The sequence below is a fragment of the Salvelinus fontinalis genome, chromosome 18 (genome assembly GCF_029448725.1).
Source record: "Salvelinus fontinalis isolate EN_2023a chromosome 18, ASM2944872v1, whole genome shotgun sequence".
In the NCBI taxonomy this organism is placed as follows: Eukaryota; Metazoa; Chordata; class Actinopteri; order Salmoniformes; family Salmonidae; genus Salvelinus; species Salvelinus fontinalis.
The window spans coordinates 51353977-51379010 of record NC_074682.1 but is presented as its reverse complement, the minus strand read 5'-3'; the positions used below and the strand labels follow the sequence as shown (position 1 = coordinate 51379010).

General features: G+C 43.1%; 1 protein-coding gene across 1 annotated transcript; it reads right to left on the bottom strand.

Annotated features, from left to right (window-relative positions):
• Positions 1-233: 233 nt before the first annotated feature.
• Positions 234-25034, bottom strand: LOC129815723 (protein APCDD1-like). The gene is made up of 4 exons (XM_055869791.1): positions 24541-25034; positions 8028-8205; positions 2300-2819; positions 234-1724 (listed from the first exon to the last, which is right to left on the bottom strand). The coding sequence occupies exons 1-4, from the start codon at positions 24590-24592 to the stop codon at positions 942-944; spliced, it is 1533 nt and encodes a 510-aa protein (XP_055725766.1). The 5' UTR covers positions 24593-25034; the 3' UTR covers positions 234-941.

The following is a 25034-nucleotide window of genomic DNA, read 5'->3' as shown; positions in this document are numbered from 1 at the left end:
AATATTTCACACTCAGTTCTTAAATATTCTTAATTATTCTTATGATTCATTATTATTCATGTCAAAATCATAATTATCAATTTTACAGCCAATGATAGAATAATGATAGAAATTATTTCTCAAGCAGCTGGTTAGTAAATCAAGATGATAGATTTTGTGAAGATATTTGCAAGATGAGAAAGAAGCAGGACAGACTGTACATAACATATAAAAACACACAGACAATGCAATAATTGCAGCATACCTTCCCTTTTAATATACCAATTAATTTAACAATGACAATAAGTATGGTTTGTAGGATAGCATTGTAAACTAGTGTCCAATTAGTGCACTTTTCAGGTGGGGTTTTTCCTCCAATCACAAAATGAACACATTAGATTAGGACCTGTTGATGAGACACACAATTACGTTTCCTCTTTGGTATCCAGTTCCTGATTTTACACAATCTGAAGTACATTTGAATGTCGGTTGCTTGAGCATTGAATTTATTGGTCAGTATTGTCCTTTGTTTTACTCGAAAATATACTGCCTCGTGTAATTTGAAGGGAAAATAAATCTTTAGAGAAAGGAGCTCTTATGGGTCTTAAGCATTTGCCAAAAGGCATCTCTGGTTTAAAAGAAAACAAAGTGGTACACGTACTGTATATAATATGATAGATATGCAACTTTTATACACAGTCAGTGTGTGTACAGTTTTCTTGTACATTTTGTTCACTGGAATACCATTGAAATGACAGTTGTTGACACTTGTTGAACGTTCGTCAGTTTCCTTTTGCACAATGTCAAGGGCATCAACAATGCTGATGTCATTGTCATATGATTGACTTATTCAGGTTGCTGAACATAGAGTACCATCCTTTACAAATCATTCTCTCCTGAAAAGCAATCTTTTATTTGGTCTGCCGTTATCTTGATATTGAGGAGGAGTACATGGAGCTTCCTCATACACTGTGAGCAGTTCCGCCATCGTACCAAAGCAACAGTAAAGAGACCAGGACTAGGACAAAGCTTGGTTGCCATGGTAGGTTCTTGGCTCCACTAGCTGCTAGCTTGAGCTGGTTGGTGTGGTGATACGACGTGGGGGCATCCTCCTCGCCACAATGCACCATGGGGGCCTGGTAAGACGTGGGCCTCTTCTGGGGACGGTCGGGGCTGGAGCCATCCGTCGGCCTCTCCCCGATGAATAGCAGAGGGCGCCGTCGATGGTCTATCTCTGTCTTGAACAGCTCGTACTCCTTGTGGGGCAGCTTAATCCCCAAGACGGTACACCCATCCGTGGGGGTCACGTCTTGCTCCACCCCCACCTCCCAACCCCCCACCTTCCCGCAGCTTCCCGGCCGGGTCTCGTTGAGCACCCTGGCCGTGGCCCCCTCAAGGATGGTGACACTGACCCGGGTCACCTTGAAGACGAACTCGGTGCCTCCCGCCACTTTGGCCGAGGGGTCTCCCTGAGCGTAGTGGCCCGAGGCCTGCAGGGTGAAGGTGGGCTGGCTGCAAGAGGGGTCCGAGTAGTGGTGGTAGAAGCCTTCCCAGGAGTGCTCATCTGGGCGGAAGGTGAAGTCTCGGGTGAGGAAGAGGACGGCAGGCCGGGCTTCACAGCGTTGGCTCACCCAGCGGCCGTGCAGAGATGGAGGGGCCGACGCAGGGACACGGAGCAACACCGGGGGGTGTTGTTCCGAGCCCCGGAAGACCAGGGCGCACGCCGGGCAGGGGTGGATGTGGTGCTGGTGGAAATAGATATGGAATGGTAATGGTTAGGATTATACAATATAACTGTCATCCAAAATGGCACGCTACTTAATATGAAGCCATGTATTGACCAGACATACTAAATAGTATGAAGCCATGTATTGACCAGACATACTAAATAGTATGCTCGTTTGGAATTTGGGACACAGTTTAATGCTTGAGTTAGTTAGTTAATCACCATGGAATGCATTCAGCATCAGATGAAGAATGGATGGAGAGAGAATGACTACATTTCTTTATAATGTCCTGAGACACCATTTAATTAAAATCCCTGCCTTGATCTACATGTACAGGATACTTAGATACTTAGATACGTAGATCAGCTTTAATATTACAGATAAATTGATTAAATCTACAATGTAATTGTCTGCATCATTTCCATATTTTTTTGTAAAAACATATCTATCCAAACACATTATATATATATATATATATATATATTTTTTTTATGTATTTATATTTTCCTTTATTATTATTTCCTAACCCTACCACCCCCTCCCCTAATTGGAGTAAACTTTACAGTATCTTAATGGAGTGTTCATATTTTCACCATAGCGTTCTGCAATGGTTGCTGGTAACCCGTTGGTCGATAGTACGTCCTCTTTGTCCAGTCCGTGTGCACGTCCCCAAGGAAGAGCTCCTGAACCAGACCTCCATGGGGCTTATGCTGGGTCTCCATTCTCACCAAGCCCAGTTCCATCATCGAGAACCCCAGGGCACCCAGGCATTCCCTCCCTGCCTGGGCGTTGTACAGCTCATACAGGCGCCCGGGCACCATGCCGCCCAGGGTGAGGCCCACACACACAGGGGGTAGACGGGCGGCCGGCCTGTGCATGGTGCCTTGGCTGTGGATGACGATGCCGACTTTGTGAAGGTGGTGCTCTGTCTCGGTGGCACCCCGGGTGATCCAGGACGCTTGGCGCAGACGGAGCTTGCCCCGGACCACCAGAGAGTAGGTGGGCTCCTCACACCCGCTGTCAGTGTAATAGTGCTGCAGTGCCTTGAACAGGTGGCTCGGGTAGAAGGTATAGGACCGGGTCAGAAACTCAGGACCAGGCCGAACTTCACATCTACACAGGATGAAGAGATTGAAGACAGATGGCTGAAATGAAATTATTGAATGAAACGATGGATGTATGGGTGAATAAAATGATGGCTGGATGGATGGATGAATGAATTACTAAATGATGGAAGGATGCATGGATTAATTAATTACTAAAATGATGGATGGATGAATGAATTACCAAAATGATGGATGAATGAATTACTAAAATGACAGATGGATGAATTAATTACTAAAATGATAGATGGATGGATACATGATTGATATATCAAGTCACTATATGGAATTGTTGCGCAAACAATGATGTCTGAATCACCTGGGAGGACACCAAGACCGAGCAGCACCTTCACAAATCCAAAGAAGGCCTATAGAAGAGCTTCCCTATGTATCATTACATTAGGTTAACCACTTACTTGAAGACAGTGTTAGGGACTAGTGAACTACATGTAGTTCAACTAGTAATTTGAAATGTTGCAGTAGCTTGGTGGTATTTGAACTAAATTCAACTCTTGATAGTGTTTTCGGTAGATAATTACTGTTTTACCATGTAGCGGTGTAGCTAACTTCTTGAACTAAACACTACTGTTTTACCATGTAGCGGTGTAGATAACTACTGGAACTACACACTACTGTTTTACCATGTAGCTGTGTAGCTAACTACTAGAACTACACACTACTGTTTTACCATGTAGCGGTGTAGCTAACTACTAGAACTACACACTACTGTTTTACCATGTAGCGGTGTAGCTAACTACTGGAACTACACATTACTGTTTTACCATGTAGCGGTGTAGCTAACTACTAGAACTACACACTACTGTTTTACCATGTAGCGGTGTAGATAACTACTGGAACTACACATTACTGTTTTACCATGTAGCGGTGTAGCTAACTACTGGAACTACACACTACTGTTTTACCATGTAGCGGTGTAGCTAACTACTGGAACTACACACTACTGTTTTACCATGTAGCTAACTACTGTAACTACACACTACTGTTTTACCATGTAGCTAACTACTGTAACTACACACTACTGTTTTACCATGTAGCGGTGTAGCTAACTACTGGTACTACACACTGCTGTTTTACCATGTAGCGGTGTAGATAACTACTGGAACTACACACTGCTGTTTTACCATGTAGCGGTGTAGCTAACTACTAGAACTACACACTACTGTTTTACCATGTAGCGGTGTAGCTAACTACTGGAACTACACACTACTGTTTTACCATGTAGCGGTGTAGATAACTACTGGAACTACACACTGCTGTTTTACCATGTAGCGGTGTAGCTAACTACTGGTACTACACACTACTGTTTTACCATGTAGCGGTGTAGCTAACTACTGGAACTACACACTACTGTTTTACCATGTAGCGGTGTAGCTAGCTACTGGAACTACACACTACTGTTTTACCATGTAGCGGTGTAGCTAACTACTGGTACTACACACTACTGTTTTACCATGTAGCGGTGTAGCTAACTACTGGAACTACACACTACTGTTTTACCATGTAGCGGTGTAGATAACTACTGGAACTACACACTACTGTCTTACCATGTAGCGGTGTAGCTAACTACTGTAACTACACACTACTGTTTTACCATGTAGCTAACTACTGGAACTACACACTACTGTTTTACCATGTAGCGGTGTAGCTAACTACTGTAACTACACACTACTGTTTTACCATGTAGCTAACTACTAGAACTACACACTACTGTTTTACCATGTAGCTAACTACTAGAACTACACACTACTGTTTTACCATGTAGCGGTGTAGCTAACTACTGGAACTACACACTGCTGTTTTACCATGTAGATAACTACTGGAACTACACACTGCTGTTTTACCATGTAGCGGTGTAGCTAACTACTGGAACTACACACTACTGTTTTACCATGTAGCTAACTACTGGAACTACACACTACTGTTTTACCATGTAGCTAACTACTGGTACTACACACTGCTGTTTTACCATGTAGCGGTGTAGCTAACCACTGGTACTACACACTACTGTTTTACCATGTAGCGGTGTAGCTAACTACTGGAACTACACACTACTGTTTTACCATGTAGCGGTGTAGATAACTACTGGAACTACACACTACTGTCTTACCATGTAGCGGTGTAGCTAACTACTGTAACTACACACTACTGTTTTACCATGTAGCGGTGTAGCTAACTACTAGAACTACACACTACTGTTTTACCTTGTAGCGGTGTAGCTAACTACTGTAACTACACACTACTGTTTTACCATGTAGCTAACTACTAGAACTACACACTACTGTTTTACCATGTAGCGGTGTAGATAACTACTGTAACTACACACTACTGTTTTACCATGTAGCGGTGTAGCTAACTACTGTAACTACACACTACTGTTTTACCATGTAGCTAACTACTAGAACTACACACTACTGTTTTACCATGTAGCTAACTACTAGAACTACACACTACTGTTTTACCATGTAGCGGTGTAGATAACTACTGTAACTACACACTACTGTTTTACCATGTAGCGGTGTAGCTAACTACTGTAACTACACACTACTGTTTTACCATGTAGCGGTGTAGCTAACTACTAGAACTACACACTACTGTTTTACCATGTAGCGGTGTAGCTAACTACTAGAACTACACACTACTGTTTTACCATGTAGCGGTGTAGCTAACTACTAGAACTACACACTACTGTTTTACCATGTAGCGGTGTAGCTAACTACTAGAACTACACACTACTGTTTTACCATGTAGCGGTGTAGCTAACTACTAGAACTACACACTACTGTCTTACCATGTAGCGGTGTAGCTAACTACTGTAACTACACACTACTGTTTTACCATGTAGCGGTGTAGCTAACTACTAGAACTACACACTACTGTTTTACCATGTAGCGGTGTAGCTAACTACTGTAACTACACACTACTGTTTTACCATGTAGCTAACTACTAGAACTACACACTACTGTTTTACCATGTAGCTAACTACTAGAACTACACACTACTGTTTTACCATGTAGCTAACTACTAGAACTACACACTACTGTTTTACCATGTAGCTAACTACTAGAACTACACACTACTGTTTTACCATGTAGCTAACTACTGGAACTATACACTGTTTTACCATGTAGCTAACTACTGGAACTACACACTACTGTTTTACCATGTAGCGGTGTAGATAACTACTGGAACTACACATTACTGTTTTACCATGTAGCGGTGTAGATAACTACTGGAGCTACACACTACTGTTTTACCATGTAGCTAACTACTCGAACTACACATTACTGTTTTACCATGTAGCGGTGTAGCTAACTACTGGAACTACACACTACTGTTTTACCATGTAGCGGTGTAGATAACTACTAGAACTACACACTACTGTTTTACCATGTAGCGGTGTAGCTAACTTCTTGAACTAAACACTACTGTTTTACCATGTAGCGATGTAGCTAGTTACTGGAACTACACACTACTGTTTTACCATGTAGCGGTGTAGCTAACTACTGGAACTACACACTACTGTTTTACCATGTAGCTAACTACTGTAACTACACACTACTGTTTTACCATGTAGCTAACTACTAGAACTACACACTGCTGTTTTACCATGTAGCTAACTATTGGAACTACACACTGCTGTTTTACCATGTAGCGGTGTAGCTAACTACTAGAACTACACAATACTGTTTTACCATGTAGCGGTGTAGCTAACTACTGGAACTACACACTGCTGTTTTACCATGTAGCGGTGTAGCTAACTACTGGAACTACACACTGCTGTTTTACCATGTAGCTAACTACTGTTACTACACACTACTGTTTTACCATGTAGCGGTGTAGCTAACTACTGGAACTACACACTGCTGTTTTACCATGTAGCGGTGTAGCTAACTACTGTAACTACACACTACTGTTTTACCATGTAGCTAACTACTGGAACTACACACTACTGTTTTACCATGTAGCGGTGTAGCTAACTACTGGAACTACACACTACTGTTTTACCATGTAGCGGTGTAGATAACTACTGGAACTACACACTACTGTTTTACCATGTAGCGGTGTAGCTAACTACTGGAACTACACACTACTGTTTTTGCAAAAAGAAGAGAAAGTATGGGTGAAGTAGGAAAGAATTTCCTTTCTGTTTCAGCATCAGATCTGCCTAATTACACCTTCTGTTAATAACAGTCTCCAGAGTGATGTGTTCTTGCAATTTGTACTCTATACGGAAGTCCAGAGAGGACATATGAATAAAAAAAATTGTTCTCTCATGTCGAGATCACGACTTGTCTATCTTATGAGATGTTTTGTCGAGATCACAAAATAATTTTCTCGTTATCAAACAATAAACAAAAGTAGCACGCATTATCCATGAATTTGTTAGGGCTCCCTGTGTCCCAGGCCGTTTCATATGTAAGGCACTTTGCAGACAGCCTACAAGGCAGCATCCTGGCTTATCGGCCTCTGAGGCTGCTATTGAATCTAAATCAGCCTGTCAGGAATGGAGCTCACAAACTCTGTACATTTAAATATTATCCATAAAACATTTGAAGTGTCCCTTACAATTATATCCATACCAGTTATGCAAGCTAACAACCCGCTAGCTAGCTATCTAGCCAACAAGACTACCTAGCTAACTATCTAGCACGCTCGCTCACAAGACTAGCCAAGTTGTCTTGTGGGTGGCACACAGGTTGGGGGACATGGTTGCCTGTCAGCCATCGTTCAGGGCTTAAATGCCCACCAAGTCTTAGCTCAAGGTAAAGGACATTAAGCATGCTAACATTCTCTACTTATAAACTGATAATGAACTCCAACTAGCATGATGTTAGCATGAAATGTACCATAGTCGTGATCATGAGATAAATAATCTCGACATAAAGCAGGATTATTTTTTTAAATATTTATTTCCTGTCTGGACTTCCTTAAGTCTATGACATTTCTGATTTAGATATGATAATGTATCACCAAGTAGTTTGGATGTAGTGAACTACTTTTTCAAAGTAACTTTAGTGAAGTAAATTATATTTTTCTTAAGGGTAGCTTTAATTTAGCTTAACTTCTTCCAGTGTGAAGGAATTGGTAGCTTGATAAACAATATTTTCAGAGTAGCTTCCCCAACACTGTCTGAACCTGATATATAAGAAAAAAGTAAATATTCAGAGCATTTCTTTGAACAATGCAGAGAACTTGCCTGGTTGACACCCAGTTGCCCTCCAGTTTTGGGGGAATGTCGGCTGTGATTCTGACGCCATCCTGCAGGTGGCGATACTGACACTGTGGCTCCCATTCCAGGCTGGTTGTTTGGTTGGAGGAAAATCCTAAGGGGGCTGTGGATACCTCCCAGAGCTTGCTCCCTGACACAAGCACAGCTAGAAGCAAGAAAACAAGAAAACAAGAACACTCCCGGTTATCACTATTTCAATCAGATAACCGCAGTTCGGATCTGTTTGAACTAATTTAACAAACATAACATCAACGATCCACCGAGTACTGTTCATTACACGAAACAGAAACACAACACTATATGCTTGGAAGATGATTATCAACCTCATCCATCCCAAATCGGGGGTGACACACAGAACAATTAATAGCCATTGGAAAGGATTCACTCCCTGAGCTTTTCAGGTCAGGGCCGGACTGGCCATCTGGCATTTCGGGCAAATGCCAGACAGGCTGGTACATTTTTAGACCAGTGGGCCCGTCTAACTTGGCTTATAATGTAGGCCTATAGGAAAACACGGTCGGTGTGTTGGAATCGCCGATTTCTGGTCCTAGTCCGCCCCTGTTTCAGCTGCGAACAAGATTCGGGTTGACTGGAAGCAGTTTAAGGGTTCACATTTCTGTAATTTACCATGTAATGAGATGTGATGGGCTCCATTATAGGCCATATATTGATTTGAATCAGACCCTGGCCACATGCACCAAGAGGATAGCTTCTAGGGTTAGCTTGTCACTTCAATCAGCCAACAGCTGGCCTCCAACTCCTATCTACACACACACACACACACACACACACACACACACACACACACACACACACACACACACACACACACACACACACACACACACACACACACACACACACACACACACACACACACACACACACACACACACACACACACACACACACACACATATCCCCCAAACTACAAATTGTGTGTGTGTGTGTGTGTGTGTGTGTGTGTGTGTGTGTGTGTGTGTGTGTGTGTGTGTGTGTGTGTGTGTGTGTGTGTGTGTGTGTGTGTGTGTGTGTGTGTGTGTGTGTGTGTGTGTGTGTGTGTGTGTGAGATAAAGAACTACATCCAGTGGCTGCAACTAAGGAGATTAAATTAGATGAATTAGGCTCTTCTTTGGCACTTTTTAATTACTTTCCCAATGTTGAAATAATCATAGCTCGACCAAGAACAGCAAACACAAACATTAGCATGGTGCATTGACTCATACCAAAAGCAATACATTTTTCTCTAATTTATCAACATAAGGGATCTGACGCATGCACATCTACAATATCTATCTTTCTGTTGACTGCTACTGTATACCCACATATTGTTGTGTACTTTTACGTTTATGTGTATAGACTGGCTTTTGATGGGGCAAGGCCCACATCCATATAATTTCAGCAGAGACCAAGACAACAGTGCCCTAGTAGATTTTTTGATTGAACCCAAATGCTGCGAGTGTGAGGACATGGACCGGGATGCAGAAAGAGGATGGCTATTTGATAGAGAGACACTATGGCTCTGGTTTCAATCTCCCCAGTTAAATGTTGAAACAGCAAGGGGATGAGTCCCCACAGACACCCACTTGTTCTCCCTCACCCACCCTGCTCTCCCTCACCCACCCTGCTCTCCCTCACCCACCCTGCTCTCCCTCACTCCCCCTGCTCTCCCTCACCCACCCTGCTCTCCCTCACCCACCCTGCTCTCCCTCACTCCCCCTGCTCTCCCTCACCCACCCTGCTCTCCATCACCCACCCTGCTCTCCCTCACTCCCCCTGCTCTCCCTCACCCACCCTTCTCTCCCTCACTCCCCCTCCTCTCCCTCACTCCCCCTGCTCTCCCTCACCCACCCTGCTCTCCATCACCCACCCTGCTCTCCCTCACCCACCCTGCTCTCCCTCACTCCCCTGCTCTCCCTCACCCACCCTGCTCTCCCTCACCCACCCTGCTCTCCATCACCCACCCTGCTCTACATCACCCACCCTGCTCTCCCTCACCCACCCTGCTCTCCCTCACTCCCCCTGCTCTCCCTCACCCACCCTGCTCTCCCTCACTCACCCTGCTCTCCATTACCCACCCTGCTCTCCCTCACCCACCCTGCTCTCCCTCACTCCCCCTGCTCTCCATCACCCACCCTGCTCTACATCACCCACCCTGCACTCCCTCACTCCCCCTGCTCTCCCTCACCCACCCTGCTCTCCCTCACCCACCCTGCTCTCCCTCACCCACCCTGCTCTCCCTCACCCACCCTGCTCTCCCTCACCCACCCTGCTCTCCCTCACCCACCCTGCTCTCCCTCACCCACCCAGCTCTCCATCACCCACCCTGCTCTACATCACCCACCCTGCTCTCCCTCACCCACCCTGCTCTCCCTCACCCACCCTGCTCTCCCTCCCCCACCCTGCTCTTCCTCTCTCTTCTTATATGTCTCCGTTTTGTCTGTGTCTTTTTTCCCGTTGCTTAGTCCTTCTCTCTCTCTCTCTCTCTCTCTCTCTCGCTCTCTTTTCTCTGTCTCTCTCTCTTTCCTCTGTCTTTCTCTCTTTCTCTCTCTTTCTTTCTCTCTCTTTCTTTCTCTCTCTCTCTCTCTCTTTTCTCTGTCTCGCTCTCTTTTCTCTGTCTCGCTCTCTTTTCTCTGTCTCTCTCTCCCTCTCTCTGTATCTCTCTCCCTCTCTCTGTATCTCTCTCTCTCTCTCTCTCTCTCTCTTGCTGTCTGTCTCCCTCTCTATCTCTTTCTCTGTCTCCCTCTCTCTCTGTATTTACCGCTTTCTCTGTCCCTGTGTTGTGTCCCTGTCTCTGTGTCTGTTCTCCTTCCATTACAAAGCACATATCGATTTTAATCAGACCCTAGCCACATGCACCTAGGCGATAGCTTCTAGGGTTGGCTTGTCACTTCAATCAGTCAGTCTCTGTGTCTTCAATCAGCCCATCTCTGTCTTCAATCAGCCTGTCTCTTAGTCTGTCCCCTCAGGACCGGGGGTTGGTGGGCTTCGTCATGACCCTGTGGACAGCTTTACGGATGTTATCTGGGTCGGCTCCGGGAAGCTCGTCGCCCCGTCCCATGTTTGTCTCTGATACAGCTCACTTTGCTCCCCGACCTTCTGCTGTTTGCGAGGGGACGTCACCAGTTGAGGCCGAGGTTGAAGTGGGAGTTGGTTGTGGAAGTATCAGTGTGAAGGCTCTGGCTCGAAAGCATCTGGTTAAATTACATTTCACTCATGCATAGCTTATTTAGGGTGACGAAGACAGAGGGCCGCCCGAGTCTCCCCAAGGCATCCTACTAGATTTTTCGTCTACTTCTTAAAGTCAGCCTGGGGATGTTTGTTCCTTAGATGTTGGAATGGTTTCTGCGTGCTGTTGCAGCTGCCTTATAAACACTGTCTGACACTCATTCAGATACTCTCTCTACTCAGCACCATGTTCTGTTTGGGTGGTTTGTGGAGGCACTACCCAGATTTGTCTAGAGGCACTTCTTTTTTATTGACATTAAAGTCAATTAGTTAATATACAAAATAATTGTCCAAAGCAGAAAAACATGTTTGCAATTTTCCCAAAGATGTATTTATTTATTCTCCGTGTCTCTGTTATTGGCGAGCGTCATCGTCAAACTGACGCATTTTGTTCCCGAGAGAGGGATTTACTGAAATACTAATCAGGATGAATTAATTTGTTCCTCTTTGGTCATTTGACAGGTCTGTTTCGCATTAGTAGAGAAAATGTGAATTGCCAAACAGTTACTCACCAAACTCCAATAAATGCACAAGCCTTATGAGATATGACTATGAAGAATCTTTTAGGGTGTGATATTTGGGCCGTTTTGCCAAAGTTTTCTAAAGAGTTGTCATTCCGTTTCTCTCCTTCCATGGATCTCATGCCAGTGGGACATATGGTTGCATTTAACAAAAGAGTATCATAGCTTGACTTTAGACTTAGTGTTACAAGGCAACCTAGTAGTTTTCCGTAATCTATTGAGAGTAATTCAATCATTTCCACTGATTATTCACCTGTGGCCATTTTGTTATTCAATCAGCAGCTCTACCACTTGGTTTGCTATGATGCAATAGGGACAAATGTAACCACTTTTAATTTGGAGCTTTGGATGCAAGGACCTATAGTCCATGAGATGAACATTAAAATAATAAACATGTTTTGAAACTATACATCGTTTGTTCACAACATACTTTGGGTTGATCTGAGACTATTGGACTTCTAATGTCATGAGGTATTTAGAATTTATATTCCTTAGGAATTTATGGCTATATAGAATTAACTTATAAGTCCCAAAAATAGATGTACCAATCCCAGATTTTCCCTTTAAATGAAACAGCTGTACATAATGCAGATTGTACCTTAAAGGGCCAATCTGCAATTGCTACATTCATTTTTATACTTTTAAATGTATGATATACCCATTGATTATTGAAGAATATAACTTATAGATGCTTCATTAGTGTAGTTCAACTGTCGTACCCCATCATCACCCAAAATATAAGCTTGTTTTACTTCTTTGTTAGTAAACATTGTAATTGTAAACAAACAATGCATAGCCTCAAAACACGGTTAAAACGATCATTTAGTTTCAGGATGTTCACTCTTTGTATCCAAAGCTCTGAGGTCCATGAATTTGAGAATGGTTACATTTCTGCAGCCTCATCCAATTGATTTCTGGCTGACCACCAGAGTAAGGTCGCTCAGACGTTGCATGCATCAACCAATGGTTGCATGCCACGCCATTGACTGTGTCATCGACTGACAGATTGCTATAACATATGATGTGGTTAGATGATACTTAAAGCTGCAATATGTCACTTTTTTGGGTGAACCAACCAAATTCACATAGAAATGTGAGTTATAGATCAGTCATTCTCATTGAAAGTAAGTCTAAGATTTCTATGCTTCCCGTTCTTAAGTTTCATTTTTGCATCTTTTGCTTTTGTTTTTTTACACCAGCTTCAAACAACGGAAAATACAATATTTGTAGTTATGGAAAATATATTTCACAGCGGTTTAGATGGTACAACGATTCTCTACATTGCTTTTTTTGTGATATAAACTGAATTTAGACAAACTATTAGAATTTTAGCAACCAGGAAACGGTGGAGGGATTTCTGCACATTCCACCTTTAAAATACCTATCTGGGCATTGTAAGATCTGGCATGTGTCAGCAACGCCTGGGAAGAGGGACGCGCCCAAAGACCTGTCTACAAAACACTTGTACACAGTCCTGTCTGTAACCTATGGAGGGTGCCACAGTACTGCCGCTAAGCCTCTGCTCATCAATGGCCTCACCTGCAGTGTGTGACCAGTATGTGGTTACAGTTAGACCCACCAGGGGGCAGTGTAGTGAATCGTGTGTGGTCTAACCCCCAGATGACATCTTATTCCCTTTTTTTGAACAGGGCTCATTAGTCAAAAGTAGTGCAGTTTAAAAAGGAAGAGGGCTCCATTTGGGATACCGGCCCGGCCTTACCACTGCCACCCGGACAGACAGGTATGTCTGAACCCTGGCCAAAGTCATCTACCTGCCTGGATATTCCATCGCAGGATCATTCACATACACACCGCAGACATTGATTTATAGAAGGGATGCCATTTATGATGGACCTCCGGGCTCCTATTTGTTTGTTTGTGTTTGTGATTAGGGTTTTGCAGCTCGCGCTCCTCCACCTCATGTCTCCTCCACTGCTGGAGGACAAGAGCCTCTCCATATCATGCACCCTTCAAATCAAATCAAATTTTATTCGTCACATACTTAGTAAACAACGGGTGTGGACTAACAGTGAAATGCATACACCCTATTCCTTCCCAACAATGCAGAGAGAAAGACTATAGATAAATAATGGAAAAGTAAAAAAACACGTAATATTAAAAGTATAATTTCCACCGGGGCCCGAGCAAAAATTATTTTTTGTGTACCTCTCTATTTGGAACTGTCCAATGCAACGCACACACGAGGATCCAGGCAGTCAGTAAGCCAGCCAGTCAGACAGCTAATCAGCCAGTCAGTCAGCCAATCAGCCAGCCAGCCAGCCAGTCAGCTAATCAGCCAGCCAGTCGGTCAGTCAGCTCATCAGTCAGCCAGCCAGTCAGTCAGTCAGCTAATCAGCCAGCAAGCCAGTCGGTCAGCTAATCAGCCAGTCAATCAGGTAATCAGCCAGCCAGTCAGTCAGTCAGCTAATCAGACAGCCAGTCAGTCAGCTAATCAGCCAGCCAGTCAGTCAGTCAGTCAGCTAATCAGCCAGTCAGTCAGCTAATCAGCCAGCCAGTCAGTCAGTCAGCTAATCAGCCAGCCAGTCAGCTAATCAGCCAGCCAGTCAGTCAGCTAATCAGCCAGCCAGCCAGTCAGCTAATCAGCCAGCCAGTCAGTCAGCTAATCAGCCAGCCAACCAGTCAACTAATCAGCCAGCTAGCCAGCCAGTCAGTCAATCATTAAGCCAGCCAGCCCGTCAGACTCGACTGCATCCCAGAGCCTGTGGCTACTGTTCTGTAGTTTGCCTCTCTCTTCTTCTTTCACTGCTTCTCTCACTTCTTCTCTCTCTTCTTCTCTCACTGCTCCAATGCTTGATGACAAAACCCTGAATGACTCCATACACTGCTACATGGCTATTGTGTGGAGCTAACACATGTCATGCCCATCTCCTCCTGGTTAGCTCTCCCTTGATGAAAAAGCCATGTTTATGGTTCGGAAGGAGAAGAAGGAAAGCTTCTTCATCTGGTGTAATGAGCCTCCCAGTTCCCTGATTACTGGGGGGAGTAGTGTGTGTGTGTGTGTGTGTGTGTGTGTGTGTGTGTGTGTGTGTGTGTGTGTGTGTGTGTGTGTGTGTGTGTGTGTGTGTGTGTGTGTGTGTGTGTGTGTGTGTGTGTGTGTGTGTGTCTGTCTTACGGAATGCATTTCGAATGTATATATACCACAATATACAGTACCAGTCAGAAGTTTGGACACCTACTCATTTAAGGGTTTTTCTTTATTTTTATTATTATCTACATTGTAGAATAATAGTGAAGACATGAAAACTATGGAATAACACATATGGAATCATGTAGTAACCAAAAAAGTGTTAAACAATTCAAAATATATTTTATATTTGAGATTCTTCAACGTAGCCACCCTTTGCCTTGATGACAGCTTTGCACACTCTTGGCATTCTCTCAACCAGCTTCATGAGGTAGTCACTTGGAATGCATTTCAATTAGTTGTGCCTTGTTAAAAGTTAATTTGTGGAATCTCTTTCCTTCTTAATGCATTTGAGACAATTAGTTGTTTTGTGAAAAGGTAGGGGTGGTATACAGAAGATAGCCCTATTTGGTAAAAGACCAAGTCCTCATTATGGCAAGAACATCTCAAATAAGCAAAGAGAAACGACAGTCCATCATTACTTTGAGACATGAAGGTCAGTCATTCTGGAAAATTTCAAGAACTTTGAAAGTTTCTTAAAGTGCAGTCTCAAAAACTATCAAGCACTATGATGAAACTGGCTCTCATGAGGACCACCACAGGAAAGAAGACCCAGTATTACCTCTGCTGCAGTAGGTGCGTCCAAACTTTTGACTGGTACTGTACAGTATGCTAAATGCATCTGAAAATGTATATACCACCTTGTTCACTTCTACAGACTGTGAGTCAGGTGGCTGTGGCTTGCTGTATAAAGCAGGCAGAGTTTATTTTATTTTATTTTTTACAGGGACAGTGCACATTAATCAACATTTCAGTAAAAGTACCGGTTTTAGCCAGCCGGCTAATTTTCAACCACAGTCCCTGGGCAGGTTATTAAAAACAGTTACAATAACAATACAGACAATCAATGAGCAGTGAGCACATGCAGAGCAACATAGGACAAGCAACACATAGCAGGCAGACAGAGCAACAGCACAAAAAGAAAGAAAACAAAATACATAAAAGCAACAAAGCGTTTCCACACAAGCTACAGACAACAGATAACATGAAAAGAGACAATACACAGCTAGGGATTATGTTCACAAGTCTGATTGGCCTTTGTCCATCTCTTCATGTTTTTTGTGAAGGTGTGATAGGTGGTGTAGTTGTGTGTATCAGATGGCATTGTGTTCCAGACATGGGACGCTCTCACAGAGAAAGCAGATTGACTAAAGGTGCTTTTCCTTAAGGGAACTATACAGTCACATCTCATGGCAAACCTTGTGGATCTGCTGCCATATGTTTACGTTTTCTGTTTAACAAAAGTACTGAGTGGAGGGGGAGCCAGACCCTTTAGGATCTTGAATCGTGCACAAGAGTTTTCCATCTCAGGAGCTCATGTTTTCTGACGATGTAACAGTGATGATGGCTATTGGGCTTCCTATCAAGCACTTTGAGAGCCTGCTTGTAGACAGACTGAATGCTTTTTTTCATGTTGTACAGCAAGCTTAGGCCCAACTAGTCAAGCAGTATGTTAAGTGGTGGAGTATCATAGATTTGAAGTACAGTTTTGCTACCTCTATAGTCAAAGAATTTCGTATGAATCGGAAATTAGCTAGGTTGAAGCATTAGCTAGGTTGAAGCATTGAAGCATTCAGTTACTGTTCAATTAAACATTAGAATGGACAAAACGAGTGACCTAAGCGACTTCGAGCGTGGTAAACTGATGGCAGAGTCAGGATTTTCCGTAAGTCTGGTGTTAACGGTACAGGCTTCTGGCGGTGGTGTAATGGTGGGGGAATGTTTACCCGGCACACATCAGGTCCCTTGATACCAAGTGAGCAACGTTTCCATGCCCCAAATAATTCAGGCTGTTCTGGAGGCAAAGGGGGGTCCGACCTGGTAGTAGATGGATGTACCTTATAAACTAACCACTGAGAAGAAAAAAATGATGGGATGCATGCTTCAGTGTGTGTGGGTGTCCGTCACCGTGTGAGTGGTACAGTGCAGATACAATCTGTCCTGCAGGTTGAGTTGGCTCCGGTCCCATCAAGCACAGCTGCTTTTTCAGAGACTGTGCTGTGTTGGCTTCCACAGCAAGGATCAGGGATATGGAGTGCTTTCAGAAAGTATTCATATCCCTTGGCTTATTCCACATTGTGTTGTGTTACAGCTTGAATTCAAAATGGATTAAATATATTTATTTTCTCACCCATCTACACACAATACCCGATAATGACAAAGTGAAAACATGTTTGTAGATTTTTAATTTACATAAGTATCCACACCCCTTTGCTATGACAGTCCAAATTGAGCTCAGGTGTATCCAATTTCTTTGCAAGAGATTTTGTTGTAGGCAGAATGCATCGGAGTAGGATTCAATTGCATTGACATGCACGACTCAGCCCGTAATCTACACAGACTGGTGCGGCATAAACAATTAGAGCTGCAGTAGGCTTATATGCAAATAGACCATTGCCATATATGGATCAGTGCCATTTACTTTAAACTGGACTGTGTTTACAGTATGAGCGGTAGTGAGTAGATGTGCTTGTTTTGAGATCAAAGTGAGAGCTTCTTGTAGCCACATGTGCACATTTAGTTAATATCCTTTGCTACAGTAGTTAGTAGGTCCTGTTATAGATAATTTGTGGTCAGCAATAGGAGAGTGATTGCTTCCTACAAGAGCACAAAATGTGTACATTTCTAAACATCTTTGAAAAGCGAGTCAGGTAAATAGATTTTGTCTTAAAGGGGTAGTGTTGTATTTGGAGACAGGCTTTAATCAGCTAAGTGGTCAATAGGCAGAGGATAGCGTAATTTGTCTGATTCTCTGTAGTAATGGTATGGGAATAATAATGCATTTTATTTTGTAAAGTGTTTTCTTGCATCAAACAACACAACAACATTTTCAGTCACCTCCTTGTCTGAAGGACAAGTAGATAAAAAGGTTAATGTCAAGCCCTGCATGTTTTTTTCTCCAAAAGTCTCATGGAATGTAGGCCTACATTGAACACCACACATCGGCAGCTACTGTAGGCTGAATGATAGAACAGCTATTTCCATGTTAAGATGTTATGGGATGCATTTTCTCCATTGTTTTTTGATGGTAGGTCACTCAGGTAGGCCTACATTATGATCAAATAGCCACAGTAGCCTACTTGGCCACTGTTTAAACTGTAACTTAAAGCGGGTACAGCATCAGTGTTCACATTAAACGCGGGCTGGAAGTTGCACAGAATTTTCACAACGTTTAAGTTTGCACTCAGCAGACCTGAAATTTGCTCCGTGCTCATTGCCAGGGAGATGACCAAGAACCCAATGACCACTCTGATATAACTACAGAGTTCATTGGCTGAGATGGAAGAACCTGCCAGAAGGACAACAGTCTCTACAGCACTTCACCAATCTGGGCTTTATGGGAGAGTGGCCAGACGGAAGCCATTCCTAATAAAAAGGCAGATGACAGCAGAGTTTGCAAAAAGGCACATGAAAGACTCTGAGAGCATAAGACAAAAGATTCTGTGGTCTGATGAGACAAAAATTGAACTATTTTTCCTGAATCCAAAGAGCTACGTCTGGAGAATACCAGGCACAGCTCATCACCCATCTACCACCATCCCTACTGTGAAGCATGGTGGTAGCAGCATCATGCTATAGGGATGCTTTCAGCGGCAGGAACTGGGAAACTGGTAAGGTTGGAGGGACCAATGAATGGAGCCAATTATAGGCAAATCCTTAATGAGAACCCGCTTCAGAGTGCGATCGACCTTAGACTGGGGCAAAGATTTAAGTACCAGCAGGACAATGATCCAAAGCAATGCTGGAATGGCTTCAGAACAAGAATGTGAAAGTCTTCGAGTGGCCCAGCCAAAGCCCAAACTTGAATCCCATTGAAAATCTGTGGAAATACTTGAAGATTGCTGTTCACCGCCACTCACCATCTAACTTAAATTGGTACCAGGCTACCTTCAAACTAGTCTTGTGAGGCTTGTGGGCATCCTAGTGACATGTACGTGTTCGTGAGATACTCACCTTTCCACAGAAGTGTGTAACCCAAACTGTTCAGCCTCTACAGACAGAACCTGGAGTTCCATGACAGTTGTGGGGTTTTTAGAGCGAAATGGAGAACACCCATGAGAGTCTCATCTTTCCATAGAGGGGTCATAATAGTACACCAAACCGTTCTGACGCTACAGACGTTTTCGTGAGATGACCGATTTACGGGAGGGTCTCATGGTCTTACAAACACTGCTCTAGCTCTGGTACCTTTCACCGCAGATGCGGAAGGGCAACATCTTCAGATGCGGTGGATTGAGAAGCAGACCTTGTAAAAAACATATCTCTAGCTTAAACTGATGGATTTTGATGGCGATTTTTTTATTTTACTAATGTGATTTCCACGTGGGCGTGGACATTGACTCTAGGGGGTTTTAGCAGAGTTTGATAAAATCTTCAAGGAGGAATGGGAGAAAATCCCCAAATCCAGATGTGCAAAGCTGATACAGACATACCCAAGGCGACTCAAAGCTGTAATCACCACCAAAGGAATACTTATGTAAATTAGATTTACCCCAACAACAATTCTAAAGACATGTTTTTACTTTGTCATTATGGGGTATTGTGTGTAGTTGGTTGAGAGAAAAAAATCAGTTTAATCCATGTTGAATTCAGGCTGTAACACAACACTCTGGATTAAGTCAAGGGGTATGAATACATATCTGAAGGCACTGCAATAGCAGCAACACTTTTATAGAGACAAGTCTCTCTAGGGCCTCCCGAGTTGCACAGCGGTCTAAGGCACTGCATCACAGTACAAGTGGAGTCACTACAGTCTGTGTCACAACCGGCCGTGACCGGGTGTCCCATAAGGCGGCGCACAATTGGCCCAGCATTGTCCAGGTTAGCAGAAGGTTTGGCCGGTGGGGGGGCTTTACTTGGCTCATCACACTCTAGCGAATCCTTGCTCCTGCAAGCTGACAGCGGTCATCAGTTGAACAGTGTTTCCTCTTGTCACATTAGTGCGGCTGGCTTCTAGGTTAAGTGGGCAGGTGTTAAGGATCGCGGCTTGCTGGGTCATGTTTCGGAGGACGCATGACTTGACCTTCGCCTCTCCCGAGCCCGTTGTGGAGTTGCAGCGATGAGACAAGATCGTAGTCACGAAATTGTGGAGAAAAGAAAAGTATCTCACCACCCATGTATTGATGGTGAAAACATATCCTCAGGTCTCCTCAGGCTTCCGGGTGGTGCAACGGTCTAAGGCACTGCGTCTCAGTACAAGAGGAGTCACTACTGTCCCTATAGTCCCTGTATCCCATCAGGCCGTGATTGAGGGTCCCATATGGTGGAGCACGATTGGCCCAGCGTCGTCCGGGTTTGGCCGGGGTAGGCCGCCATTGTAAATAAGTATTGGTTCTTAACTGACTTGCCTAGTTAAATAAAGGTTGCATTTTTTTTAAATTAATTAAATAGGGACAAGGCTTCTAATATTTCCACCATGTATTGATTGATGCATGAATGTATTCAGCAGGACACTACACTGATAGCAATATATCATGTGGAACAAACACGCCTCTCTGACGTGTAGAATCAGGAAACAATGTCAGCTCTATTCATTACATTTCTATCTCCCTTTCCCAGGTGCTGATTTCATAATATAACAGCCTAATCAAATGTCTGGTATAACATTTTATTGTATCACATTGGTATGTATAAAGAGGTTTTTACTTCCTTATTTATTTATGTATTTCCTTCATTAAACAAGTTAAGTTATTGAAAATACACAGTCCTTTACAATGATGTCCCAATTATATATGGACACCTTATTGTCAAAAGACGTGCCCTATAAAGTAAATAGGTTGTCATTTGGGACGTAGAAAAGTGTCAATGTATCAACGATCTTATCTCTCATCATGCTGTTAAATCCTCCTCTCTCTACAGCAGCATCAGCTATTCACATCCCCAAAGACATCCTCAGCATCAGCTATTCACATTCCCAAAGACATCCTCAGCATCAGCTATTCACATTCCCAAAGACATCCTCAGCATCAGCTATTCACATCCCCAAAGACATCCTCAGCATCAGCTATTCACATTCCCAAAGACATCCTCAGCATCAGCTATTCACATTCCCAAAGACATCCTCAGCATCAGCTATTCACATTCCCAAAGACATCCATCCTTCCCAAAGACTTAATCCAGCAGCCCTGTTGATTTCGTCAAGGGATGAAGGGGTTCTTCCACTAGGACATGCCAGTTCCTTTGTGGTTCACTCTGGCTCCCATTGACCTAACACCACACTGCACATTACTCTCACCAAACACTACCAATATCCACCCACAGACATTCCTCTCACCAAACACTATCAACATTCACCCACAGACATTCCTCTGAGCTGATTAGTGGGTTGGTTTCATCTTAAAGGAATAGTTCACTTGTAAAAATGTTTGACTTTCTTTTCAACCCTCGCTGTTTTGGTTTGGTGAAATTCTTACAGTCGCTAGGTAGTGTCATATCTCAAACATTTGTCTCATATGATGTGATTTTTTTTTATCACAGACAATATTCTATTTCACTCTATTTAGCCTCATTCAAACACAGTGTTTCTCAGTCATATCTCACCGATACGGGAGGAGGGGAGAGGGGTACAACTAATAAAGAGGTAAGGTCATTCGGTGTTACGTAAATAGGCCAAGTATTGACATTGTTGCTGTGTTGTTGCAACATTAAGATAGGTAGAGTTGCCCAAAAGCCTGGATCAATATAGAAGATTCTTAGGAGTCTGAAGTCATTCCTTAGGCTATTGTATTTCTGGAAACCCTTTTGATTAAGTCGTTTTGCATTGTTTGCCTGACAAAGTTCATCACCAGAATTAAGTTATTGCAATAGGCACAATCTGTGCCTAGCCACTCCCCCCAATTTTTTTTACCATCATTCCAAAAGGTTTAGGAATTGACACAAAAATCACACAATTAATATAGGATAGGAATCTGTATAAAGCAGACAATTACAAATTCAATGTTGCTATTTAGATAACCATATATGTCCAACCACTAATGAAAGTTAATGGAAGTTCCTTGAAATACCATCTTTGATCCACAGACAATGATGAATGGGTTGCTCATGACAAAAATCTTCTGGGGTTGTGGCTAAGTGCTCGTGGCGTGTGTCTGGGGCAAGGGACTCAAATGCTCCTGTCTCCCCTACTTGAAAAACAGCTCTTCAAATACCATTCTATTTGCCCCGAGCAGCAGGGTGTAGGCTATTATGGTGATTATGAGTGGGCAGATGCCTTCCACTGTCTCCTGGCTTGTCATCTTAACCCGCTCTAACGGGCAAAATGCTTAGCTTCCCCAAGGAACTCTAAACGCTATCCCGAGGTAGGGTCAGTTAATGGTAGTGTCCTGTTATTCCAGCTATTACCATAATGGCAACATTAGTTCCAGGGCCATGCTTCCCTGCTCCTGGGGAACCATTGTTTGGGCGCACCGTGGCTTTTTCAAGGGGTCTTAGGCTAACTACGCCAGTTTGTCTCTCCGGAGAGAGAATGAGAGCCTTTTGAAATCAAACTAGTCTAATTTCAAGATTCAGTTTTTTATTAGGGTCATATAACTTTAAATATGTGACTTTGCTATAAAATGTTTTATCTTTCATCATCAAGTTGCATCATTGCTTGTTTAAAATGTGTACTTTAGGAAATATATTTATATGAGTTTAAATTCATATCAGACAAGTTTCACAAAAAAAATTGAAAGCAGATCAGCAGCTGTGAACCATTGAATGCTTGTAACTACGACCCCTTAATTAAGGATTGGACCCTTTTTTAGTTTTCACCTATGACATACCCAAATCTGTAGCTCAGGACCTAAAGCAAAGATATGAATATTCTTGATAACATTTGAAAGGAAACACTTTTAAGTTTGTGGAAATGTGAAATTAATGTTGGAGAATATAACTCATTAGATCTGGTAAAAGATAATACAAAGAAAATAAATTGTACCATCATCTTTGAAACGCAAGAGAAAGGCCATAATGTACTATTCCAGGTTAGGCGCAATTGAGATTTTGGCCACTAGATGGCAGCAGTGCATGTGTAAAGTTTTAGACAGATTTTTCTTTTTATGAACCCTTGCATTTCTGTTCAAAATGCTGTATCAAGACTGCCCAAATGTGCCTTATTGGTTTATTCATACATGTTCAAGTTCATAACCGTACATTTGCATCAAACAATAGCATGGTGTTCTTTCACTGTAATAGCAACTGTAAATTGGACAGTGCAATTAGATTACACAAATGTAAGCTTTCTGTCCATATCAAATATGTCTATGTCCTGGGAAATGTTCTTGTTACTTACAACTTCATGCTAATGGGGGGGTGGGGGGGGGGGGGGGGGGGGGGTGGTGCACCGATCCTGTGGGAGGCCCCAGTGCACAACTGAGCATGAGGACAAGAGGCCAGCATCCCGGAGTCGCCTCTTCGCTGTTGACATTGAGACTGCTGTTTTGTGGGTACTATTTAATGAACCTGCTAGTTGAGGACTTGTGAGGCGTCTGATTCTCAAACTGGACACTGTAGTGTACTTGTCCTCTTGCTCAGTTGTGCACCGGGGCCTCCCACTCCTCTTTCTATTCTGGTTAGAGCCAGTTTGCATTGTTCTGTGAAGGGAGTAGTACACAGCGTTGTACCAGATCTTCAGTTTCTTGGCAAACTCTCATGTGGAATAGCCTTCATTTCTCAGAACAAGAATAGACTGAGTAGTTTCAGAAGAACGTTTTTTGTTTCTGGCCATGTTGAGCCTGTAATCGAACCCACAAATGCTGATGCTCCATGTACTCAACTAGTCTAAAAAGGGCTGGTTTTATTGCTTCTTTAATCAGAACAACAGTTTTCAACTGTGCTAACATAATTGCAAAAGGGTTTTCTAATGATCAATTATCATTTTAAAATGATCAACTTGGATTAGCTAACACAATGAGCGATTGGAACACAGGAGTGATTGTTGCTGATAATGGTCCTGTACGCCTATGTACAGTAGATATTCCATTAAGAAATCTGCCGTTTCCAGCTACACTAGTCATATACCACATTAACAATGTCTACACTGTATTTCTGATCAATTTGATGTTATTTTAATGGACAAAAATATTGCTTTTCTTTCCAAAACAATGACATTTCCATGTGACCCCAAACTTTTGAACGGTAGTCTATGTTCACTAAATAAAATAACATTCGTTAATACATGTAGCCTATAGAATCCACTTCTGAAAATATTACATTTGAGTGAAAATTCACCATAATTTACATAATTAATATAAATCAACTATTAGAATTGAATCATAATGAAAACAGAATGAGGCTTCATCTTCATCAGGCTCGGCTGTTAAAGCTGTTACTGTCCAGATGCAAAGTGAGTGGACAAAGACTGTTGTGTCACTGGGTGTCGAGGTCAACCAGAGGACACAGACGGACAGACAGACCGACACAGACAGACAGACAGACAGACAGACAGACAGACAGACAGACAGACAGACAGACAGGTCTGGACAGAGAGATGGACAGACAGACAGTTGGAAAGACAGACGGACAGAGACAGCAGGCGTGAACTCACCTTGCCACAGCCACAGTATCCTCAACAGGTGATTGAAACGTCCTCCTGACATGATCCCGCTCACACATACACACTCTCACACACGCTCCGGAAGAAAAAAACTCAAAGTCCACTGTGGTCCAGAACAAGCAGCCTCTTCAATACGTGCTGGTCATTTAGGACATCACCATGCCAAAGATTGACAGGGGAAAGTCCAATAATCCAATTTGAACAGGGGTCCTTTACAGATCAGATGGTGAGTGTTGGTTTCCTCTTCTATTTCAGCTTGTGTCTCCCATGGTATGAAATTCAGTCCACTCAGTCAGAATCATCTGCTTGATACAACCTTCTCACACTACTAAACTCAGCGTGCAAGGGTAGAGAAGAGGTTTCTTCTCTTTCGCGCTCTCTCTCTCTCTCTCCCTCCCTCTCTCAGATGTCTATCTTGCTCCTGGGCCGCACTCTGTTTGCGTGCTGTGTGTGGCTGTGTGTGGCTGTGTGTGTGGCTGTGTGTG